The sequence below is a fragment of the Exophiala spinifera genome, assembly GCF_000836115.1.
Source record: "Exophiala spinifera strain CBS 89968 unplaced genomic scaffold supercont1.5, whole genome shotgun sequence".
NCBI classification, from domain to species: Eukaryota; Fungi; Ascomycota; class Eurotiomycetes; order Chaetothyriales; family Herpotrichiellaceae; genus Exophiala; species Exophiala spinifera.
The window spans coordinates 296,525-315,675 of NW_015622517.1; the positions used below are offsets into that span (position 1 = coordinate 296,525).

At 52.4% G+C, this 19,151-nt stretch overlaps 6 protein-coding genes across 6 annotated transcripts; 3 read left to right on the top strand and 3 right to left on the bottom strand.

The window, feature by feature from the left end:
- Positions 1-574: 574 nt before the first annotated feature.
- On the top strand, positions 575-1,751 carry PV08_06695 (uncharacterized protein; the record flags this gene model as incomplete). The annotated part of the gene is made up of 2 exons (XM_016381028.1): positions 575-1,108; positions 1,269-1,751. The coding sequence occupies 2 exons, from the start codon at positions 575-577 to the stop codon at positions 1,749-1,751; spliced, it is 1,017 nt and encodes a 338-aa protein (XP_016234130.1).
- Positions 1,752-3,600: 1,849 nt separating this feature from the next.
- PV08_06696 (uncharacterized protein) lies at positions 3,601-4,911 on the bottom strand (the record flags this gene model as incomplete). Its single annotated transcript, XM_016381029.1, has 1 exon — positions 3,601-4,911. One exon carries the CDS (start codon positions 4,909-4,911, stop codon positions 3,601-3,603), a length of 1,311 nt encoding a protein of 436 aa, XP_016234131.1.
- Positions 4,912-8,887: 3,976 nt separating this feature from the next.
- Positions 8,888-9,778, top strand: PV08_06697 (uncharacterized protein; the record flags this gene model as incomplete). The annotated part of the gene is made up of 1 exon (XM_016381030.1): positions 8,888-9,778. One exon carries the CDS (start codon positions 8,888-8,890, stop codon positions 9,776-9,778), a length of 891 nt encoding a protein of 296 aa, XP_016234132.1.
- Positions 9,779-13,435: 3,657 nt separating this feature from the next.
- On the top strand, positions 13,436-14,629 carry PV08_06698 (uncharacterized protein; the record flags this gene model as incomplete). Its single annotated transcript, XM_016381031.1, has 1 exon — positions 13,436-14,629. One exon carries the CDS (start codon positions 13,436-13,438, stop codon positions 14,627-14,629), a length of 1,194 nt encoding a protein of 397 aa, XP_016234133.1.
- A 225-nt stretch (positions 14,630-14,854) lies between these two features.
- Positions 14,855-15,588, bottom strand: PV08_06699 (uncharacterized protein; the record flags this gene model as incomplete). Its single annotated transcript, XM_016381032.1, has 2 exons — positions 14,855-15,475; positions 15,547-15,588. 2 exons carry the CDS (start codon positions 15,586-15,588, stop codon positions 14,855-14,857), a joined length of 663 nt encoding a protein of 220 aa, XP_016234134.1.
- Positions 15,589-16,973: 1,385 nt separating this feature from the next.
- On the bottom strand, positions 16,974-18,388 carry PV08_06700 (uncharacterized protein; the record flags this gene model as incomplete). Its single annotated transcript, XM_016381033.1, has 3 exons — positions 16,974-17,654; positions 17,711-18,093; positions 18,208-18,388. The coding sequence occupies 3 exons, from the start codon at positions 18,386-18,388 to the stop codon at positions 16,974-16,976; spliced, it is 1,245 nt and encodes a 414-aa protein (XP_016234135.1).
- Between the last annotated feature and the right edge of the window lie 763 nt (positions 18,389-19,151).

Here is a 19,151-nt window from a genome sequence, read left to right on the forward strand (position 1 = left end):
CCGAGACTTGCAACTGAGTCCTGACAAGTTCACATATCTCAAACTCGGAATGGTGAAAAGCTCCATGAGGGACAAATACCCTGAAGTACAATCTGAGTCCCTCTGTACGGAATACCTACGATCAAGACGTTGGCCAGCGGCCTCAGAGGCGAGTTTGTCCAGGGGAATACGGTACCTCACTCATAAAGGAACCAGGAGGACCACGGAGCCTCGGGCAACATTTCTCCGATCCGGCGTACCGTCATTTTCTTGACCTCCAAAAGTTTCAAAGTTTGGCTGCTCCTGAGGTGACCGGCACTCCGCATCTACAACTTGCTGGTTAACTGAAATTCTCTACGCGAGTATTCATTCATACCCGATTGCACTTTGTTCGTTTGTATGGTGTCATGGCATAGCATAGCACAGATCCCTCGAGACATACATACTTTTAACCTTTATCAGTTCTTTCTTCTTTTCCTTTCTCGTCATCACGTCACAGGACGCGCGTGGAAGAGAACCCTTTGAACAGGCCTGGGTGTGTCCGGTAGTCGTGGTGGTGGTGATGGTGTTGCTCCCAACTCACAAAAAGCCCGGCATGTCTTCCTCTTCCTCTTCTCTCACGCAGGTCCATGACCCTCTGAGGACGCCTTCGTCCAAGGCAACGGTGACGACGACGAATGCGGCGCGCCTCCTCAAACCGACCACACTCCCGATCCCCGTGCTGCCATCATCGACGCTGGCGAAACGATGTGGCGTCGCGCACACGCTCGTCGTGCCGGCGTACTACTACGTCCGCGCGTCTGCGTTCGTGGCGGACCCTCTCCCGACCATGATCACGGACTTGGTGGTCGTCGGACTTGCGCAGGCCGTGTATTGCGCCGTGTGTTTGCCCGGTGCAGGATCGTGGGTCAGTGGCACGCTGGATGGGAAGATAATAGAGGGAACTGCAGCTTCTGGAGCTGCTGCAACAAGCACGACAGCGAGGACATCAAAGGGTTCCTCCTCTTCGGCGCCGGGAGGGAGCATGAGGAGGAAAGGTGGTCACGGTGGTAAGAGCACGAGTAAGTCGAGCAGTGCATTTGGAGGAGATGGTGGTGGTGCAAATGGAAATCTGGCGTCGAGAATCATGGTAAGTAAAAGTACAGTACACAAACAACTCCTCGTCCTCGTCCTCCTTTCCCACTCGGCCCGCACACACGATACCCAAACACAGAGTGACTGTGTTGATGTATATATGTCCCGGTATGAATCACGGGTTACTGACTCATTCCGCGTGCATCTCTTTCTAGTCAGCTCTATTGTCCATGATATTAACGCTCACACTCCCCCCTCTCCCTCTGACGGTCATGGCCCTCGTCCTCGGCGCACCTCTGTACCCGATATCTCTCCTCCCGCATACTGCCGTCCTTGCTCTACACGTGTCGGTTCTCGGGTTCCTACCCATCTTCTACACGCACGGCGTCTCGAGTACTGCGTGGCGCGAAGTTGCGGCAGCTTGGCTACCTTTTGACGAGGCCGGAGTCTGGGCGGGGACGGTGGGTGCCCTGGTCGGTGGATGGGTCGGTGCCGTGCCGATGGCCTTGGACTGGGATCGGGAATGGCAGAAATGGCCGTGTACCGTACTCTGGGGGGCCGTGTTGGGATGGGTAGTTGGACGGGTTCTGACGAGCATACTCGGGCTCGGCGTAGGCAAGAGGATAAATTTGAGTGAGCATGAAGAAGAGGTGGATGGTCTGGTGGTGGCAGTGGCTGATGGGAGGAAGAGCGATTGAACCGGAGAGGGAGAAAGAGAGAGAGGAGAAGTAAAGTCGCACTACGGGTCTTCCAATTTAACCCAGACTTGGTTCACAAACCGCTGTGAGAGAGCGTGAGAGCAAGAATGAGAGCGAGTCGTGTTTGACATGTACAGCAACGACGAGACGGATCCCATCCTGAGCCATCTCCGGCTGTCTCTGGGCGGTGCAATACCACATAAGACCAGACACCCACCCCGCGAGACGCATCTATTCACTTGGTTTTGCCCACTCAGTCAACCAGTCACCCAGTCAACCAGGTCAGCCAAAAGGTCCAAAAACCTCCCAACCATGTCCAGCGCACTGGAGCGACAGCAAGAGGGCACAGGGGGCGAGAGGGCGAGAGAAAATTACGCTCCTGAGAGCTCGCCGGACAGATCAGCCAGCTCAGTCACTCACTCAGTCGCCTCAGTCAGTCGCCCAGCCAGCCAGCTACCTATGTAGGTAGCTGGGTCACCGGCGCCAATCGATCTTTTTCCCGACCAATGTCTCCTTGAATATACCCCTCCCTTGGTCTTCTTTTTGTGTTCTGTCCAAGAACCGAAACCACCAAATCCATTCTCCTGGTACCCTAGAAAAAGACAACATCTCAAGTCACACCCTCGGCCCATTGGGTCATCAGGTACAGTAGTACCAACCACTGCTACGGAGCATTCGAACGAAACTTAGATCCACCATGCCAGGTACAAAGTACAAGATAAAAAAGTACACGATCCTCTCACTCTGTTGAGGACAACTTGACCTTGAACGTGAACACAAAACGCAAACATGCACATGATTCTTGAACGGGAACAGGAATAGGAACCATGTTCTGAAGCGCCAATCTACCCTACCTACCTGCCTGCCTACCTGTCCAGCCAACTATCCAGGTAGCTACCTCCCTTTATCTGGTTTGAGGTGTGAGATGAGAGATGAAAATGGGAGTACATGGGGGGAGATATATGGGACGAGATACGGGATTTGCACACCTCAAAAGGAGGGTTGGGCACGTTCAAACCCCTCAAGTCAAGACCAATAACAAAGTACAGGTACGGAGCAGAAGTACAACAAACACTCTGCGCAAGGGTCGTTTGCTTTTTGTTCTGTTTTTTAAGAATTTCATTTCAGAGCGACAAAGTTTGCCTCGTCGAGCTCTTGATTCCATCGTCAACAACTAACCAATCTGGAATCACGTATCTGGACTCATAATGCTATGTCATCCACCAGTGAGTGGGTGGGTAATGGATCAATTCTTTCATGATCGTAGCATCGTTCAAGCTCCAACCCGCCTCACTCTTCTCCTCTCCTTCGGCTAATCCAAGAGTGACATCAACATCCCCAAGGACGGATTGATCAAAGCATAAGCATGTTCCCAAATAACCCCATATTTTCGCATCTTGTCGTCTCGTTATCTCTTCTTTGAAACCAGTCCAAAAGAAAAAACCCACTGAAACTCCGAGATAGGTCGGGCATTTCCTTGAGAATTTGGCAAAAGCGCGCCTTCATTCTTGAATATCTTTACTTGTACATGGTGAAAAAAGAAAGTCTGTCGGAAGAAAAAAACGCTTCCTTTCCAAGGGTAAAAGGGTTGCCCACAGACCTTGGTGTTTGTGTGAATGGGTGCTCCCCAATCAGCAACAAACATGTAACGCCGGCGCCATGCATAGGTGTACAATTACTTGCGGAAAAGAAAAGAGTCTGGTCGGCAATGAATGTGTGATAGATAATTTGTAAGGAAAAGGCCTCTCGTGGTAGTGAGGGTGGTCAGTGTCGTCAGCTCGGATACTCGTCAAGCTCCTGGGTGTTTATTCGATCATCTGTGCTCCGTAGTCGGTACGTATCGTCGCGTTCAAGCCACTTGGACAGGGGTTCTGCCGAGCCGATAATTGGCCGAGTTGAACATCCTGCCAATAACACCTCCCATGCCAGAATCAGCCTTGACCTTTTTCGAAGGTTGTTGACTGTCGGTTGAGAAACTGATCTGATGACCTTTGAGGCTGGGTCTTGAGCCTGCCAAGGCAGAAGCGTACGCGCTGTGATAAGAAGCATCGGGGCTTTCTGTCAGGTCAACCACGACAACGCTGTCGTCAAGGTGGGATGAAGTGTATGGAGTGCCCCGAGTGGTAGGTGCGATTGATGATGACCGTGATCGTAATGATGGCGCCATGGATGAGGAGCGCGAGCTGGAATGGCTGTGCATGGTACCAGGTCGGCTTGAGGGTACAAGCGGTGGAAGGTCTCTGATTGAAGGAGGCGATACAGAACGACCATGACCTTGACCATGATGGCGGAAAGGTGAAGGCCACCGTCTGTGGCTAGGAGCAGGTAGCGAGACTGAACTGTTGTTTGCTCGATGTCGAGAATACCTGCTGGAAGAATCGTCGTCGGTGGTATAGGCAGCAGGCGAATCGTACACACCAGCTGCTCTCGGTGGCGGTGTGGCCACACTCGGGAGAATGTGCTCCTTGCGCGGCGGAGGTGGCAAGGAGATATTGGAGTCGTACGAGGCCTGGTGAGAGTGCCATTGTCGGTGGCTGCTGATGAGTTCCGCTTCTTCTGCCTGTAGTTCCATCTGAAAGCGGATGGGGGCAAGGAAAGGTTCGAAATGGTCAAAGAGATCTTGCTCAGTCACTCTGCAATCGAAGTCAAGGAGATACAGCATCTGTCGCTCCATCAGGTTAACCTCCGCAAGCCCAAAGCCGAATCCTTCAAATCCCTTGACCGAAGTATATCTTGCCCAGTGCTTGTTCTTGGGGCTGGAGTCATTCAGGTTCTTGGCGGCGAGGATCAAAGACGCGAGGAAGATGCGGTGCACAGTGCATCTCATGCCCTTGGCCACGGGTGGTAGTCGTGACCGCAGACGAGCCAGAAACACAAGGGAGGTCATGAGCGTCGACACCTGTACGGACGACTTCTGGACTAGCGAGCTGATGAATTGTTCCAAGGTCGGGAGAGGTGGCTGTGCAACTTCTGAAGATGCATGGGACGGAGGGGTGGATGGTGGCGTGGGTAGGGTGTCTGCCGGCGAAGGCTCTGAGTCGCATCTAATGACTTGTGAGGCTTGCTTTGCCAGATGTTGGATCATGTAGGAGCGGACTGGCTGTCGGACGAATTCCTCCAGGGCGGCCCTGTTCTGGGCTACAGAGCTGCGAGAGTCCATGGCGGAGTATGTGAAGGGATGATGGATCTGTTGGTCCAGATACAGTCTCACTCAAATACAATAGATCTGAGGAAACCTGCTGGCAAGTTCGAGGCAGGTCAGGAGTATATGGTCTCGTGGTTCGGATCACCCTTATCTGGAGAGTCCGGGCTATCAAAGTGAAGGACTCTTGAAGTGAAGGTGACAGGCCACTGCGACAGGTATTTGACACGCTGAGGTGGTTGGTATTAGGTGAGCGCAGACCAAGTGAAGCACGGCTTGACCAGCAAGACTGACAGAAGAGAAGAGGTCTGAGCTCGATCTGGGTCCCCTTCAATTAAGAAGTTGAAGGGTCGGAAGTCGATCTAAGAACAAGACAGGGTTGACGGGCACGGCCCAGGATGTTGCTCCTGTGTTTGAGGTGAGCACGCTTGTGTCGAGCCAGACTCGCCAGGACTCCTGAACAGTGCACAAGAGTGATGTAGCAACTGCACGGTGGTGGGGATATGGAGGTGTCTGGGACTTGCGGCTAGTGGATAGAGGCACTAGGCTACCGATAAACTCCAGGAACAGAGCGCAGGATGGAGCAGCAACTAGGGTTTTTTTCTCAGACGGCTGGACCAACCCCTGACCGTTGAAGGCTGTCGCTGGTGTTTGTCCCTCCTCTTGTCCTGCGACTTGATGGACAGGGCCCGAAAGGAATTAGTGAGGCGCTGAAAAAGGCTTGACTAGGTGGGGAGACCAGCCCCGGACGATGGCTTGCGGTAGTGTGTCGATTTTTGGCTGCGCGGGCAAGACAGGGGTGTCTGGTGGCTGAATGCAGGCCGAGATAGCGTGTCGTGCCTTACGGAGTTGGTTCGTCTCGGAGATGGTGGGATTGGACAGAGTGATGGCAGAGGAAAAAAGAGACGAGATGTGATGAAGAAGTGACGGGTGTTATATGGAAGAATGTCGATGCTGGAAGCGCACAGCTAGGGCGGATGGCAGGCTATTTACTGAATGGGCGCTTGCGGTGAATGAGAACTAGATATGAATGGAAACGGTCGCAGAGAGGGAGGGTAGTTGGCTGAGAGAGGCCTATTGTATACCGCACCGTGTTTCGGGCGGTGTAGGCGGCTGCGGTAGAGGCGAGCGGATTGGGCTGGGCGGCTGCCATGCACGCAAGCTACAACCTCTCCCTTGCTGACCCTTGCAGATGACCACGAAGCTTAGAACAAAGAAAATGACCGGTCGGCATGAGGGCGACCGCGTGAGGGCGTCTCATTTGAGACTTCGCATGTCCAGCTACGGGGGCAAGGGAGCGCAGGGAGTAACTCTAAGTCTCTGAACTATCCACGCAGCGCATGGGATTGATGGATGGATGGATGGACGGATTGACGGCTCGATGGATGGCTGAGTGAGTGCCAGCTGCTGTCTGTCTCCCAGGCCAGTGAATATCTGCACCAGGCCGCCGTCACGACCTCCAGCCGAGTTACTACTGTACGTACTTAGTCCGTCCAGGAGATGATGCCCAATCCACGGATGGCCCTACGGACAATAATGCTGTTCCTCACAGAGCGACACCCGACGATCAGGCAGATTGTCGCTGTTCCTGTTGCTATTTTGCTCGGCATCGACTCCTCTGGAATGGCCATTCGTCCTCCGTCTCCAGCGACGGTGGATTGGATGCTTTGGGAGTGGTTCTTGGTCGACTCCGTAGAGGCAAAAATGCGAGCCGCAAAAGGCGAGACAGACGCCCGACACGCTTTGACACACACTGGTTGGCTGGGCCGTTACTCCTTACTGTCTCCTCGCCTGCGACGCGCTTCAGGGGCCTCTAGACCTCGCGTGCTCGGTTCGTCGAATGGTGAAACCCCTCTCTCCTCGGCTGCTTCCTTTCCTCGACGCGCGCCTAACGGAAATGTGTCCTCCTTGCCTTTACCAGGACTTCGCGCAGAGCCAGTCATCGCCGGTGCTGTTCCTGTCTCAGCTTCTGAGATAGCACATGTCCAAACCTCCTGACCAGTCTCACAATCCCTGGTCTGCCACCTCAACTGCAACAGAACCGCTGACACAGCCACGATGCTATCTTCGCCCTTCGACGTGCTCTCTCTTCCTCATACCCCGCGACTAACCAACCCGAGTCTACACGTACCACGAGCACGACCACAAACCTGTAGCCACCAGTCGCGGGACGATCTTGGTGGTCAAGGTGAAGCACATGCCGCTGACACCCTCCCCTTCCCGCAGTCCATGCGAACCTATCGCTCAGATGCGACAAGTTCGATCCCGTGCCTTGTGTTCATGCAAGGTGGGAGAAGGAAGATCTTTTTGATAGGACAATAATCAAAAGGCCAGATCCAGTGACCAATAATTCCTCCACACATGACTCCTGGCAGGCAATACAGGGTCTGTCTGCGTCTGAGGGACGATCTTGTCCGAGAATGCTATCTACCCAGACCTCTCCAGCCAGCTCTGGACAAATGGCGACTCTGATGGTCATTATTGATCACCTTCTCGCTTCAATTATCGACTGGTTGAGAAGCAGTGCAAGGAATCAGGCTTCAGCTTCCCCAGGGTCTCGACTTCGGGCATCCCGCCACCAATAAATTCGACCCGTTATCATCTTTAATCGTTTTGGTGCACGGAGCGAGCGATGATCGTGGCGGTGCGATATTGGTGGCCCAAGCTGACCAACGCATGTGGCTGGGAGAAGCACGGACTGTGCCACACCTTGTTTCGCTACAGCTTCTTCCCACCTCCTGCCGAGTTGCCTCGTTTTACCCATCGAAGTCCGCCAACACAAGAACAGGACTTGATCCTTTTCGTTCCCGGCCCATAGCTTGTCTAGTGCAATGGCAGACTCAACTTGTACCGTACCTCCTGGTTAAGAATAAGCGAAATATGGACATCGGACCAACCATACTCTGTACCAGGCTCAGAGAGATCGAGATTGCACCCAATCTCGTAGCACCATTTAACCGATACAAAGGGCGATGCAGCTGTGACTCGGGTGAAAACGGGTATTGTAAGGATACAATCAATGTTTGCTAAACCGAGATGAATGTCCTTGCGCATTCTTGAGGAAGATTACCTTCAGTGCGAGATTTCTGCAACGGACATTCTTTGTTGATTGCTGCTGGTGCCCACATGACCCCCCACGCAACGAGGTAAGTACATGAGCCCTGGCAGTTGCTTCGCTTGTATTCAGCGAGTTCCCATCACAGACTCGAGACTCGGGAAATGTGACTCGGTCCTCGAGCTCGATCTGAACGGGAGTTTTATCCAAGAAACGGACTCCTCCGATCCGGTCACGGGCTGGAGAAAACTCCCTAGCATAGGAGAGGGATGAAAAGACGGTAGGTACACTCTCTTCACAAATACACACGCACGCACGCACGCACGCACGCAAGCGCAGGTGGTGCTGCGGCTTGCATGAAACTACCGCTGGCCACGAACCACCAGAGGTCACAACAAGGCAACCGCGTCGTCTTCAAGGTAGTGATGCAAGCAAACATCTCATCCACCTCAAACTTTCAAGAGGAGAACTGTATGGTACACGGTATCCATCCAAGGGTTTTGTGATGCCTCGAAACTTACTTGGGCAAATTTGTATTTGCGCCTTTTGTACCTTTCAACTACATCAAGACAATATCAACTCAAATTCAAGTAGGTCCTCACGATGGCTCCGGTGCCTGTTCCGCAAGGAAGCATGCTCCTCCGCCATTGTTACTCTACAACTCTACCAATCTTTCTAGGTGATTTAGATGAGAGAGCCAAAGTTACTCATGAGGACCTTTTCCCTTCCCATGTCTACAAAGGGCGTCGATGTGTTTGATGCTCTCCCATCAGATACACATACACACAAGAAGAAGCCGTTAAATTCCATCTCTGAGACCACCGCCATACCCATTCACAATTCAGTTGCATCGCGCTACAGTCGCGCGCTACAGTCTGCTCCTGACCACGATAATCCCCATCCTCGTCTTCCTGGTTTTCTTGCCACTCTCGCATCAAAATGGAATCGACGTCCACCACCGTCACACTCATCCTCTTGGCCACAGTTGGCATGGTCACGGGCGTTGTCATCGTAGGCTTCCACATTCGCAAATGCTACCATGAAAGACACCGGCAACAAATTCACGCCCACGCCCGGACCGACCCGTTAGGCGACTGGTACCAAGGCATCCTCGAAGCTGAGTTGGAGGCCGGAGGACGAGTCTGGTCAACAGGAGCTTCTGCAGCCGCCGTCGCCGCCAGCACCACCGCCGTCACAGAGCCGCCACCAGCATACTCGACTGTCGCACCCCAGCGTGATAGTGATCGTGATCACGGGCATGAGCATGAACGAACTGAATCTACGCCTCGAGCAACGTACAATAGTAATGGTTATAGCAGTGCTAGGACTTCAGTCATCAGACCGAACACCATGACGACGGCATTGGATGTCAACATCGACTTCGACATCAATTTCGACCTCGAGATCGCCGAGCCACCAAGGGCACATATCCCCCTCCCACCACCTTACTCGCGCGACGATTCTCATGAAGAACGCCTGCCGCCGTACAGGAGCCTTGTCTCTAATGCTGACACCGGGAGAACTTCTGTTCATAGGTCTCCTTCGGCCTTCCGTCAAGCGCGGCGTACTGCACGTGCACAACGTGTCCGTGACCACGCAGGGGCTGTCATCGAAGGTGCTGCTGCTGGTGATGGTCATCGTCGTGTCGCTGTTGGCGTTTGCGGTCGTCATTGTCCGTCACGACACTCTTCTTCTTGGAGACGACAGAGGAACCATAGGTCCATGCTCGATAACATCGAGCTTGGGCGTCCATATGTGCACCGAGCGTACACCGAGATCGAGAGCCGGTGGAGTTGGTCAAGTTCGTCAAGTTCATCTTTGTCGACTTGAGTTGCGCCCTCCCTCCAATCTCGACACGGGGCGGGACGGGGCCAGAGACGACGTGGAGAAATGGCCTGCGACGCGGATCGGTGTCTTTTGGAGAGACGTCGTGGTTTTTCAACAAGCGTATTATCATCGTCGGAACTTCCTACTTCTGGATTCGGACGGTCTTTTCTTACCCAGGTAGATATGGCCCGAGGGGGGTGACACCATGTACGCTACATCACAAGTCGCCATGCCATTTGTGGGTATCTGGTTTTCTGAAATGGTTTTATTTTTTTTCGGGGGGGGAGGGATTATGCCCTTTATTTTTCTTTTTTTGGTATGAGTCAGTTACGCGTTCGTCATGATCGATGAGTGACGATTATACAAAAAGCACAGATCTCAGCAGGGGTGAGGGAAGGAGGGGGGCGTGTCCTCCGTAGATTTACTCTCAAGTCCAGCCCGTGGTGGAAATATTTGAGTACATATTTTCATATCCTGTTCGTTCAGCATCCGACATCCACATGTTCACAACGTCCACCGTCCACCCGTCCCCGTCTTCATCATTCTGGATTCGGTTTACCGACTCATTCCTCCCCACCCGTACCTCCGAGGAGTATCACCGAAGAGAAAATAAATGCCCAAGACGCACAACACCGACACCTTAGGTGCCCTGGAACGTACGGGAAGACACCCAACCAGTTCAGTGGTGGTTTACCCTCAAGGTAACTGAAGTTAGTCGGTCGGTCAGTCTTCGGTATGCTAACCAACTAGTCCGTCCGTCCCTCTTTCGCAAGACAGTAAATAATCGGTATGCACACTAACTATATACGCCGACGACGCATACTTATCGGGCACCTACGTAGATGTGCTTGCTTGCTTCCCAAAAACCGCCTGTACCTACCTACGTAGGCACGACCACTCAACTCTGACGACACCGGCACCTCAGAAGCCCCTGACAGCTGTGCAGACACTCCAAAACGGTAGGGTACCTGGGCAGCGAACCACACACTGGTGGAACCACTCTTGGACGCCGTGTAGGTCGGTTGGGAAGGCAATTCAGACACCTAGGCGCTCAAAGTTGCACTCCATGTCAGCATCACCAAGCTACATCTGTTTGATACCTACTACTACTAGAGGTAACACGAGGAGCAACTCGTAAATGGAAAAGAAAAAAAGAGCTGCGAGCCCCAAACCACACACACACACGCGTCTTGATTTGATTCTTCCTGATTCTGTCCAATCCTTTTCTTTTCTTTGGGCCAATTTGTCCCGAATGGATGTTTGCGGTTGCCATGTCACTCTCACACTCTCAAGACCCTTCACCAAACCTAAGGAAGGTTCAGTGGCTATTATCTGATTTTGCCCGACCTAGCTATCCACCACAGAGATGAACATCTCTCAGAGGTTTCTGTTGTATGCAGCCTTCGCATTCTGTCGCTCCTCACCTTTTTGTCCTCACTCTCAATGTGTCACTGTTCGCCACGCACCCACACCCACACCCTACGTCCATCCATCAAATCGAATTCCGACCAGAGTCCCTTCTGGCGAAATTCCGCGGCCCGTCGACCAAGATGAAAGCACCGAACTAGCCACAGGCCTAGTTGCTCTTCCAAACCCTTTCAGGATGATCCTCACCTTGGTCCTACTCCACCCTCAGACCTGGAACATGAGGATGCCTGACGATCTTCGGCATTGGTGTGATCGGCTCAATCCTTCCGTGCTTTCCGAAGACTTCGACTCTTGACATCCCGAGGAGGCCGACGGCGTAAATTAGACCTCCATATTGTCCTTGAGCCATATAGATCAGCCGCTGCAGTTTAGTAGGCACGTACAGGCTGCGGGCCCTGAATTTCGCCCAACAGTTGACAAGCGACGACTCCCAATAGAGCTCCGGATGTTTTGCGCTCCATTCTCTCTCCACCAAAAAAAACCGTTCGAACAGCCATAAAACGACCCAGGCACCTATCAGCACCCACAATTGGTCAATGCGTAGAGTGACGAGGTGTCGTCGGCGGCCGTAAAATAATTCCGTAGGTGCCCTCGACTATTTCTCTTTCCTGACTTCTTTCACCGAAGAAACGAAAAGGCCTTGAGGGCCCCAGCATCATTAATAAAGACATAGGAGGAGCACGCAAGATATTGACTGCTCTTCTCGCAAATCATACGAGTCCTCCATAGGGTTCATCCCCCGCAAACCCCTTCCAACCCGGCACAGGGGACGAACACCTGCGACTCTGGACCCTCTTCCTCGCAGGAAATTTGGTCAGCGCGTACAGGCTGAGAGGGTCCAGAACCGTAGGATATAAGAAAGGTATAATGGAAATGGAGGACCGTCTGCAACCCAGAGCCGAGACACTATGCGTGCCTCTCTCAGGGGTTCCTTTGACGTCCTCCTAAATATTCCGCTACAGAATCTTCTGCATCGTAAGAACAGAAATCTGAACGGTCTGCGACTCTGGACTCTCTTCCAGCAATTTCATCAGCGTGTACGGATGAGAAAAGACGACAGAACAAACAAATAAAACAGAAAAGAAAAGCAGAAAAACGAAAGGAAGCGAAAACAGCGGCGGCGCCCCACGAAAATAACCTCTTTGGCCGTGAGTGTGGGCGGAAGCTGGTAATAATGTCGTGTAGGCTTCAGAGCCTCGGGTTGCCTTCGATCTTCTTGGTGAAAGTGATGTGTGAGTTAGTTTCCTTACAGATGTCCTGTGAGTTGCTAACCGTAGAACTAGGGAGAGATTGCTGATCCCTTCATCTACCTGGTGACTCGTCAGAAGTTGGAGCACGTCATCTCATGCTGGCCTGTCTACTATCCACGTACCTATTGAGACTGCCAGATCCACAGTAGAAGCCGCTGGGAAAATGAACGGGCGTGCGCGGGCTGCCTTGTGATGTCTTCTAGGACACATCTGCGAGGTCTTTCCTGAGACAGTTCACAACGTCGAGATCAGACAATCTTGGCTCACTAGCCAGAACCCTTGTTAGTGGCTAGCGCGATGGAGCGAGTAATTCTCGGTGTACTCCTTGTTGACAGTTTGCGACGTTAAGATTAAGATACGTCTCCCATGTTCTGATGTCAGACTGCTTGGCCACAGTCGACAATAAGAGGCATGTCTAGCTGTTATCTTAACGTAGACTGAAACTGTTTCAAACTGTGAGAACCCAGAGGAATCGCTTTGATCCAGGGCCGAGAGTTGTCTGGACTCTGTATCTTTGAAGGAATGACAAATGTAACAACATCTTGACTCATGACCCTTCTCTGTGCCACAAATGATTTGAGTATGTGGCATAGAGCATGGTCGAGAATCTCTAGAGTCTTTAGGTACAGTATGACGGGACCATCTTTTATCCTCTCCAAAGATAACGTGGGAGCTGGCAGGTGCATAACTCAGGGCATGACTCGTGGTAAGTATGCCCTCCATGGCCAGGCTTTTGGCAGATGCCTGCCTGGCACCGCTGTCGGAGGGAAGGCAAACAACACGGTCTTGTGACACCAGGGGCTCTCTGAGAGGATCGGATGCTCGAACAACAAAGAAGTCTGGAACTCGAAGGGGGTTGTGCTGGAAGAGGTAAGACCGTCGCAGATTGTGCATTTTGATCCGATCCATGGACACAAAGAAATGGTAGCGATACAATGTGTCGAGAGTCTCGTAGAGCCTTTGCCAAAGACGCAAACCGAAAATGAACGTTCTGTCATTGAAGACTCTTATTAACAATCGAGTTGCTCGCAATACCACTCCCGATGGATGGCCATTCACATCTCTTTCTTTCGAGTTGAGGAGCATCAGAAACATTTCCGATCTTCTGAGAAGAGTCGCCAGTGGTAGAAGGAGGATGTATTGGGTCACTGTAGTTGTTTTAGGAGCTGTTGCGGGAGTAGTACTGGTTGTTGGCGTCGCACAATCGTGGGAAATCTGTCGACAAACGCGAACTGAAGGCGTGGATCTTGAGATTGGAAAGGGAATTGACGCTGGCCGTGCTGAAATTGCTCACAACGACAAGTGGATTTTCGGTTCTGTCGTGACGAGATTGTGCACATCCTCAAGGCTAGGGCCTGATGCAGTCACGGTGTGCAGAGGCTGGCCTCGGCCGTCGCCGGAGAGTATGACTTTGGTTCAACCAAAACAGGGTATCGGCATCCAAGCTCTGACCCGGCCGACTGGAGCAGAAGCAAAAGCAAAAGCAAAAGCAGACGCAGAGGCAAAAGCAAATGCAGAGAGCGATGCCAAGGCGCAGGCAGATGGACGGCTCGAGGAGTACATGTCTGGCCTCCCAAGCCCCCCTCCTGTCCACCTCGCTCAGAAAATTAACTTCCAGCGTGCCAGCCTCGTGCCGGTACCCCTCCGACCACGTCGAGTACAAGCATCTACTACCTCTGACAAGACCTGCAATAGCGAATCTGTGGACTTCGCCATCCGCCCAGTCGCGAAAGGGACATACTCGTTGCATCCCGTTCCCCTCAGACCACACCCTATACCTGGAGACGTGCAAAATCAGCCAAGTGAAGGAGCCGCAGCCGGTATCCAGAACAAGCACCATTCAGGGACGAACTCGAACATTCGATCTACCAGAAAAAGCGCTGGTGCAGACGCGTGTCGTCCTGATTCGACCACCTCGGGAACGGACAGCTTGACTCGTACGCATCGTGAAGAAAATCACCACATAACCGACAAGCTTTGCAGAACAATTCTCAATTTCAACATCGCGAAGCAAGCCCAGAACATTGGCCAGAGAAAAACAGGGAGTCGCAAGGTCGACTTGCCGTACTTTGAGAGCTGCAAATTGAAAAACCAGTACAGGACGCTGGGCCGAAGGAGTAAAAGCAGAAGTGCGGAGTTGTTATCAGACGAAGTTATTGATCTGAAACATATGTGAGCTTGAGTGTTTTGTTTGATATTTCCTTGGGTGATGGGGTTGGATTGTCTGATGGTATGGGGGTTAAGCAATTGTCAACGCTGCTGCTCGGAGTCGAAATCGACGGGGTTTCGAGGATAGAATGGGATGTTGGTATTTCCTTTGTCACTCTATCGCTGATGATCAACAAACCTGTACGTTCGCGACTGATATCGCACTGTATCACGGCTGGCCTTCGTGTGCCTTTCACCGCTTGTTTCCAACTGCTGCCCACCTCTCTCTGCTCCTAACACCTACACCCTCATCTACCGTTGAGCCACTCGCAACACTGGCAGCCCAACCCTCACCAATCTCACTTACGACTCTTCCTGGGCGGCCTGCAATGATTGTGCCGCCAGCCCAAACGGTGTTCGCTGGCAGCACCGTGCCATCCAAGATCTTGACGTTGTCCTTGATGATGACCATATTTCCAATTGTGCAGTCTGCCCCGATGTAAACATTGCTCTTGATCTCCGCTGCGCGAACATGCGTATTGGGGCCAATGTATACGTAGTCGGATATCCTGAGCATGAAATAGGTCATGATCTGCTGTGGCTCACCACCGTTGGGATTTGCAACCGTTGTGAGACGAGAGGGAGGATGGAGGGTACATCCGGGGCTGATGAACACGTAGCGTCCGAGATGTATCGACGTCTGATCCTGCGTCGTCGATTTCTGATCACCTTGTTGTGTGGGAGGTTTAGGCTGCGGCGGCCGGACGAGGTCGCCTCTGATCACGACATCTTGCTGTATCACGCATTTCCCGGCAAGGATGATATGGCGAGGGCCGAGAACGCTAGCCTTCCGTGAAATCTTGTTGCCTGTCTCCTGGTAGAGCCATCAGAAACAGACTCGAGGCTGCGTTCGGCAGGACGAGGATGCCCGGGAGAACGACGTACAGTCTCGATGTATTCTCCTCGAACAGAAGGCTTTGGAGGCATACTGGGGGCCTAGGATACTGTCACGGACCGTGCTTACTTTATAACGCAGCCATCTAGTCGAGCGTGCATTCTGTTGGAGAGTCAACCACTGGACATATTCGTTGCTGACGTGGTGAACAGCGAAGCGCGCATTAGCCAGGGAGTTGAGGTGACAGAACTGCCAAGGCGAGGCCGAACTAAAGCGCGTGGAACGTGTTTGGACCTTTGTTATTGCTCCCTTCATGACAACACACGAACAACACACGAGGTATTGCTTCTTCCTTGACAACGCAAAGCACCTTGCCACTCGAGCCTACAGACGGAGACAACATCTCAGTGGTTACCACCGACTCAAGTGTTGATCTGGTCTCCCTGTCCGCCGATGCCACGTCACAGCGCGAGGTCCAGGAAGGTTTCAGCATCCAACACATTCGGTATGAGGCAGGGCACGTTCGGTGTGATGCTTGCTTCGGCCGAAACGGTTCGGATCAAGTACGATTTGTTGACTGACCTGTCTACTTGTCAAGATAGCGGCCTACGGAGTCTCCAAGTCTAAGCACCTTTACATCACCCCTAGTTCCTAGATAGGTATCTTTGAATACCACTGAGAGCTCGGTATCTTTCGGCCCTGTGAGCCTTGTGATGAGAAGGGCAGCTGGCTTCGTACCCACCGTCCCTTCAATTGGATGGTAGATGTGATGACCTAAGGACAGAACAGAGGGGTGAGGACGCGATTGCGTGGAGTCTTTGCAGGTAGGCTTTGGCTACAGAGTATCAACTCAAGAATAATGCCTGACAATAAGATCATCCTTCTTCTCGTTCCCACCTTACTACAGCGCACGACGAGGCTACTGCAACATCGACCTCGTTAATGTGCAACAGTTTCAAACCTGGTACATCGTGTACTTCTGGATCAACTTGGCCCTCCCAGGCTTTGGTCCCATGGTGTTGTAGGTTGCGCCAGTCCCTTACGCAGGCGACCAGCACGAGTATGATACATGTCTCGTTTGATCATATACAACACAGATTGGCAGCGTAGAGACACCACCATTTGATATGTGAGAGACATATCCCGTCAAGTCCTGCATAAGGCCTACTCTTGGGTTTCAATGAGCTTCGAAGCCGCCGCACCAGACGTAATGTTGTGCCTCGGAATTCAATCTTTGTCAATGCGTCTGCTCGGACAGCTGACTGTTGGGTCTCCCTGCGCGCTGGTGGGAAAGCACCATCCCATTGCAAGCTCTACTGCTAGTAGAGACCCATGCTTCATGACCTTGGCCTGCCGTTTACGAGTCTTCAATCGCTTAACCAGTAGGTGGACGCTGATGTTACGACTCGAATAACATCTAAAGTAGCCTAGCGGGACATAATGCCCACAGACCTGCTGCCGTTGACGTGATGAAACCTCAATCCTGTCCTTTTGACCAATCTTTGCACAACCCAAACAGGGTGCGGCAGACTTTACCAAATTCGGCCGTCGCATCGAATGAGCGCCAGCTTCCTTGTGCTTGGTGCCAGACTCTGGCGGCAGGATCGGTCACGGGTTTTGAGCCCATATTACCATACCGACCACGTCCGGGACTGAATCCTGTAATGGGGAGGATTAGGACGTCTTCGACTAGCTTGCTGCGCCCGCCGTCATGCCGTCCCGTCAAAGCATTCCAGCGCAGTCCTGCCTCGGCTTTCAACCAAGATTTTGTGGCAGTTGTCACCGCTTCAGGACCAGTGAGTGCCAGTGGACCGATGCGACGAAGCTCCTTGATAGCCGAGGGTGTTGTAATTGAGCCGTTATTCTGTGCAGCGATCTCGCCGAGCCGGTGAACTAGGATATCCATGAAATGAAGAAGTACCGGATGTGCCGTCGCAGATGCAAGCGCCCATTGTGTAAGTTGTACGGGATAGGTGTAGCCCATGCGCCAATAGTCATCCGACAGGGGAGGACAATCTGCTTCAAGACCGAAGACTAGACTGACTGGATTGGTGGAACTAAAGGTCTTGTTCGTCACAGGATCAGTCCAAGGCGCGATATCTTCACGAGTGATCCAGCCCTTGGGTTCTCGCAATGGGCGAGTGTCCACGTCGGCGTACTATAAGGTGTTAGTCGGGCGCATAGCACAGCATGACAGGTTTTGTAGTGCCATACAATGCCGCCAAACCATTTCACTACCAGAATTCGAAAGACGTCCGTTCGCTCCACATTAGCTGGCAAGTCGACAAAGCTTTCAGCAAAATCGGGTTCAAATTCATTGAGAAATTGCATGATGCCGTCGTCCTCCCAGAAGAAATAGGCCATGTCGTCACGAACCACGTGTTTCAACCAGCTTTCAACGCTGTTTCGCAAGAGATCGGTCCATTTGTTCGCACGACGAGTCTTCCAGGTCTGATGAAGAATCAAGGGGATCCCAGAGTTGTGTACCTTGCGATGCTTGCTGGCATTGGCAGCTTCGGAGGCTAACAGAGCTGCATCCACGATATTCTCTGGTTGAATGTTTGGAGCAGGCAACCAGTGCGGCGGAATATACCATGCTGTCAATAGTTAGCAGGTGCTCGATTCGGCCAGTACAGAGGGTTAAAGGATAGAGTGGAAGGGCTAATTGTAGTCGCACAGTTGCTGAGCGCCTCAACTGCAGGGCGACTCACTGCCTCCAGTTCCCTTGAAACTGTGCACATGCCTGTACAGCAAAGGGTATTCTTGCTGCAATAGCGCCGAGGTGACCTCCTGCGGTTCACGATCTCTCACGGGCAAGAAATACCAGAAGAACACGATTGAAAGAAAGATAGAAGCAACAATTCGGCGATAGGAGAGGCCAGCGACTCTCATGGTGGAAATTGCACACCCGGCATCAAGGAGAAGTTTGGGGAAGGAGAGTTTTACGCAAAATTGATCAGAGAGGAAGAGGTGCTCGAAAGGGCCGCTCAACAAGGTTTGCCCAGAATCAGCCGCCAACCTTCAGCAGTACTGGGGTCAAGTCTTGGTGCATACGAAACCAAGGCGCTGTCTTGTGGCCAGACACATTATGGGCAACTGCACAGCAGAAGTGAGTCGTTACCGTGGCTGTTCACTCGCTTTGAGAGACGGAAGATTCAGACTCCAAACGGCACGGGAAGATCCTTGACCATCTGGTTGAAGGCGTACAGTAAATTGGGGTGAGGTCACGACAAAGTCTAGACCAGTCACTTTTGCAGGTGGTGTCATTCCGTCGCCGGAGAGGCGTGTACGATTTGAGCCACAATGATTGGAACGGCGCCAACCTGTCACCAAAAAAGCGTTTGGTGGGGTGAATCTCCAGCTCAAGATTGGGTTTTGTGAATCCCGCCTCTGCAGAATCGGGGAAACTTGTGACGAGAATCGCGCTAGGACCAGATGGTCGGAAGCACCAGTCTCTGGCAGGACGAGGTAGTGCCAATTTCGAGCAAGGGTGAGTTATGCCTCGAATGATGATAAGGAGAAGTTGAAGGAATGACAAGAGCGAGAGAGAAGATCTCATGCGTGGAAGATGGAGGTATGTCACGTGAGAAGGTTCTGCTTACTAAGGATATGGCAGGTTCGTGGGCCTCAAAGCACTATGGAGGCAAATGGAAGT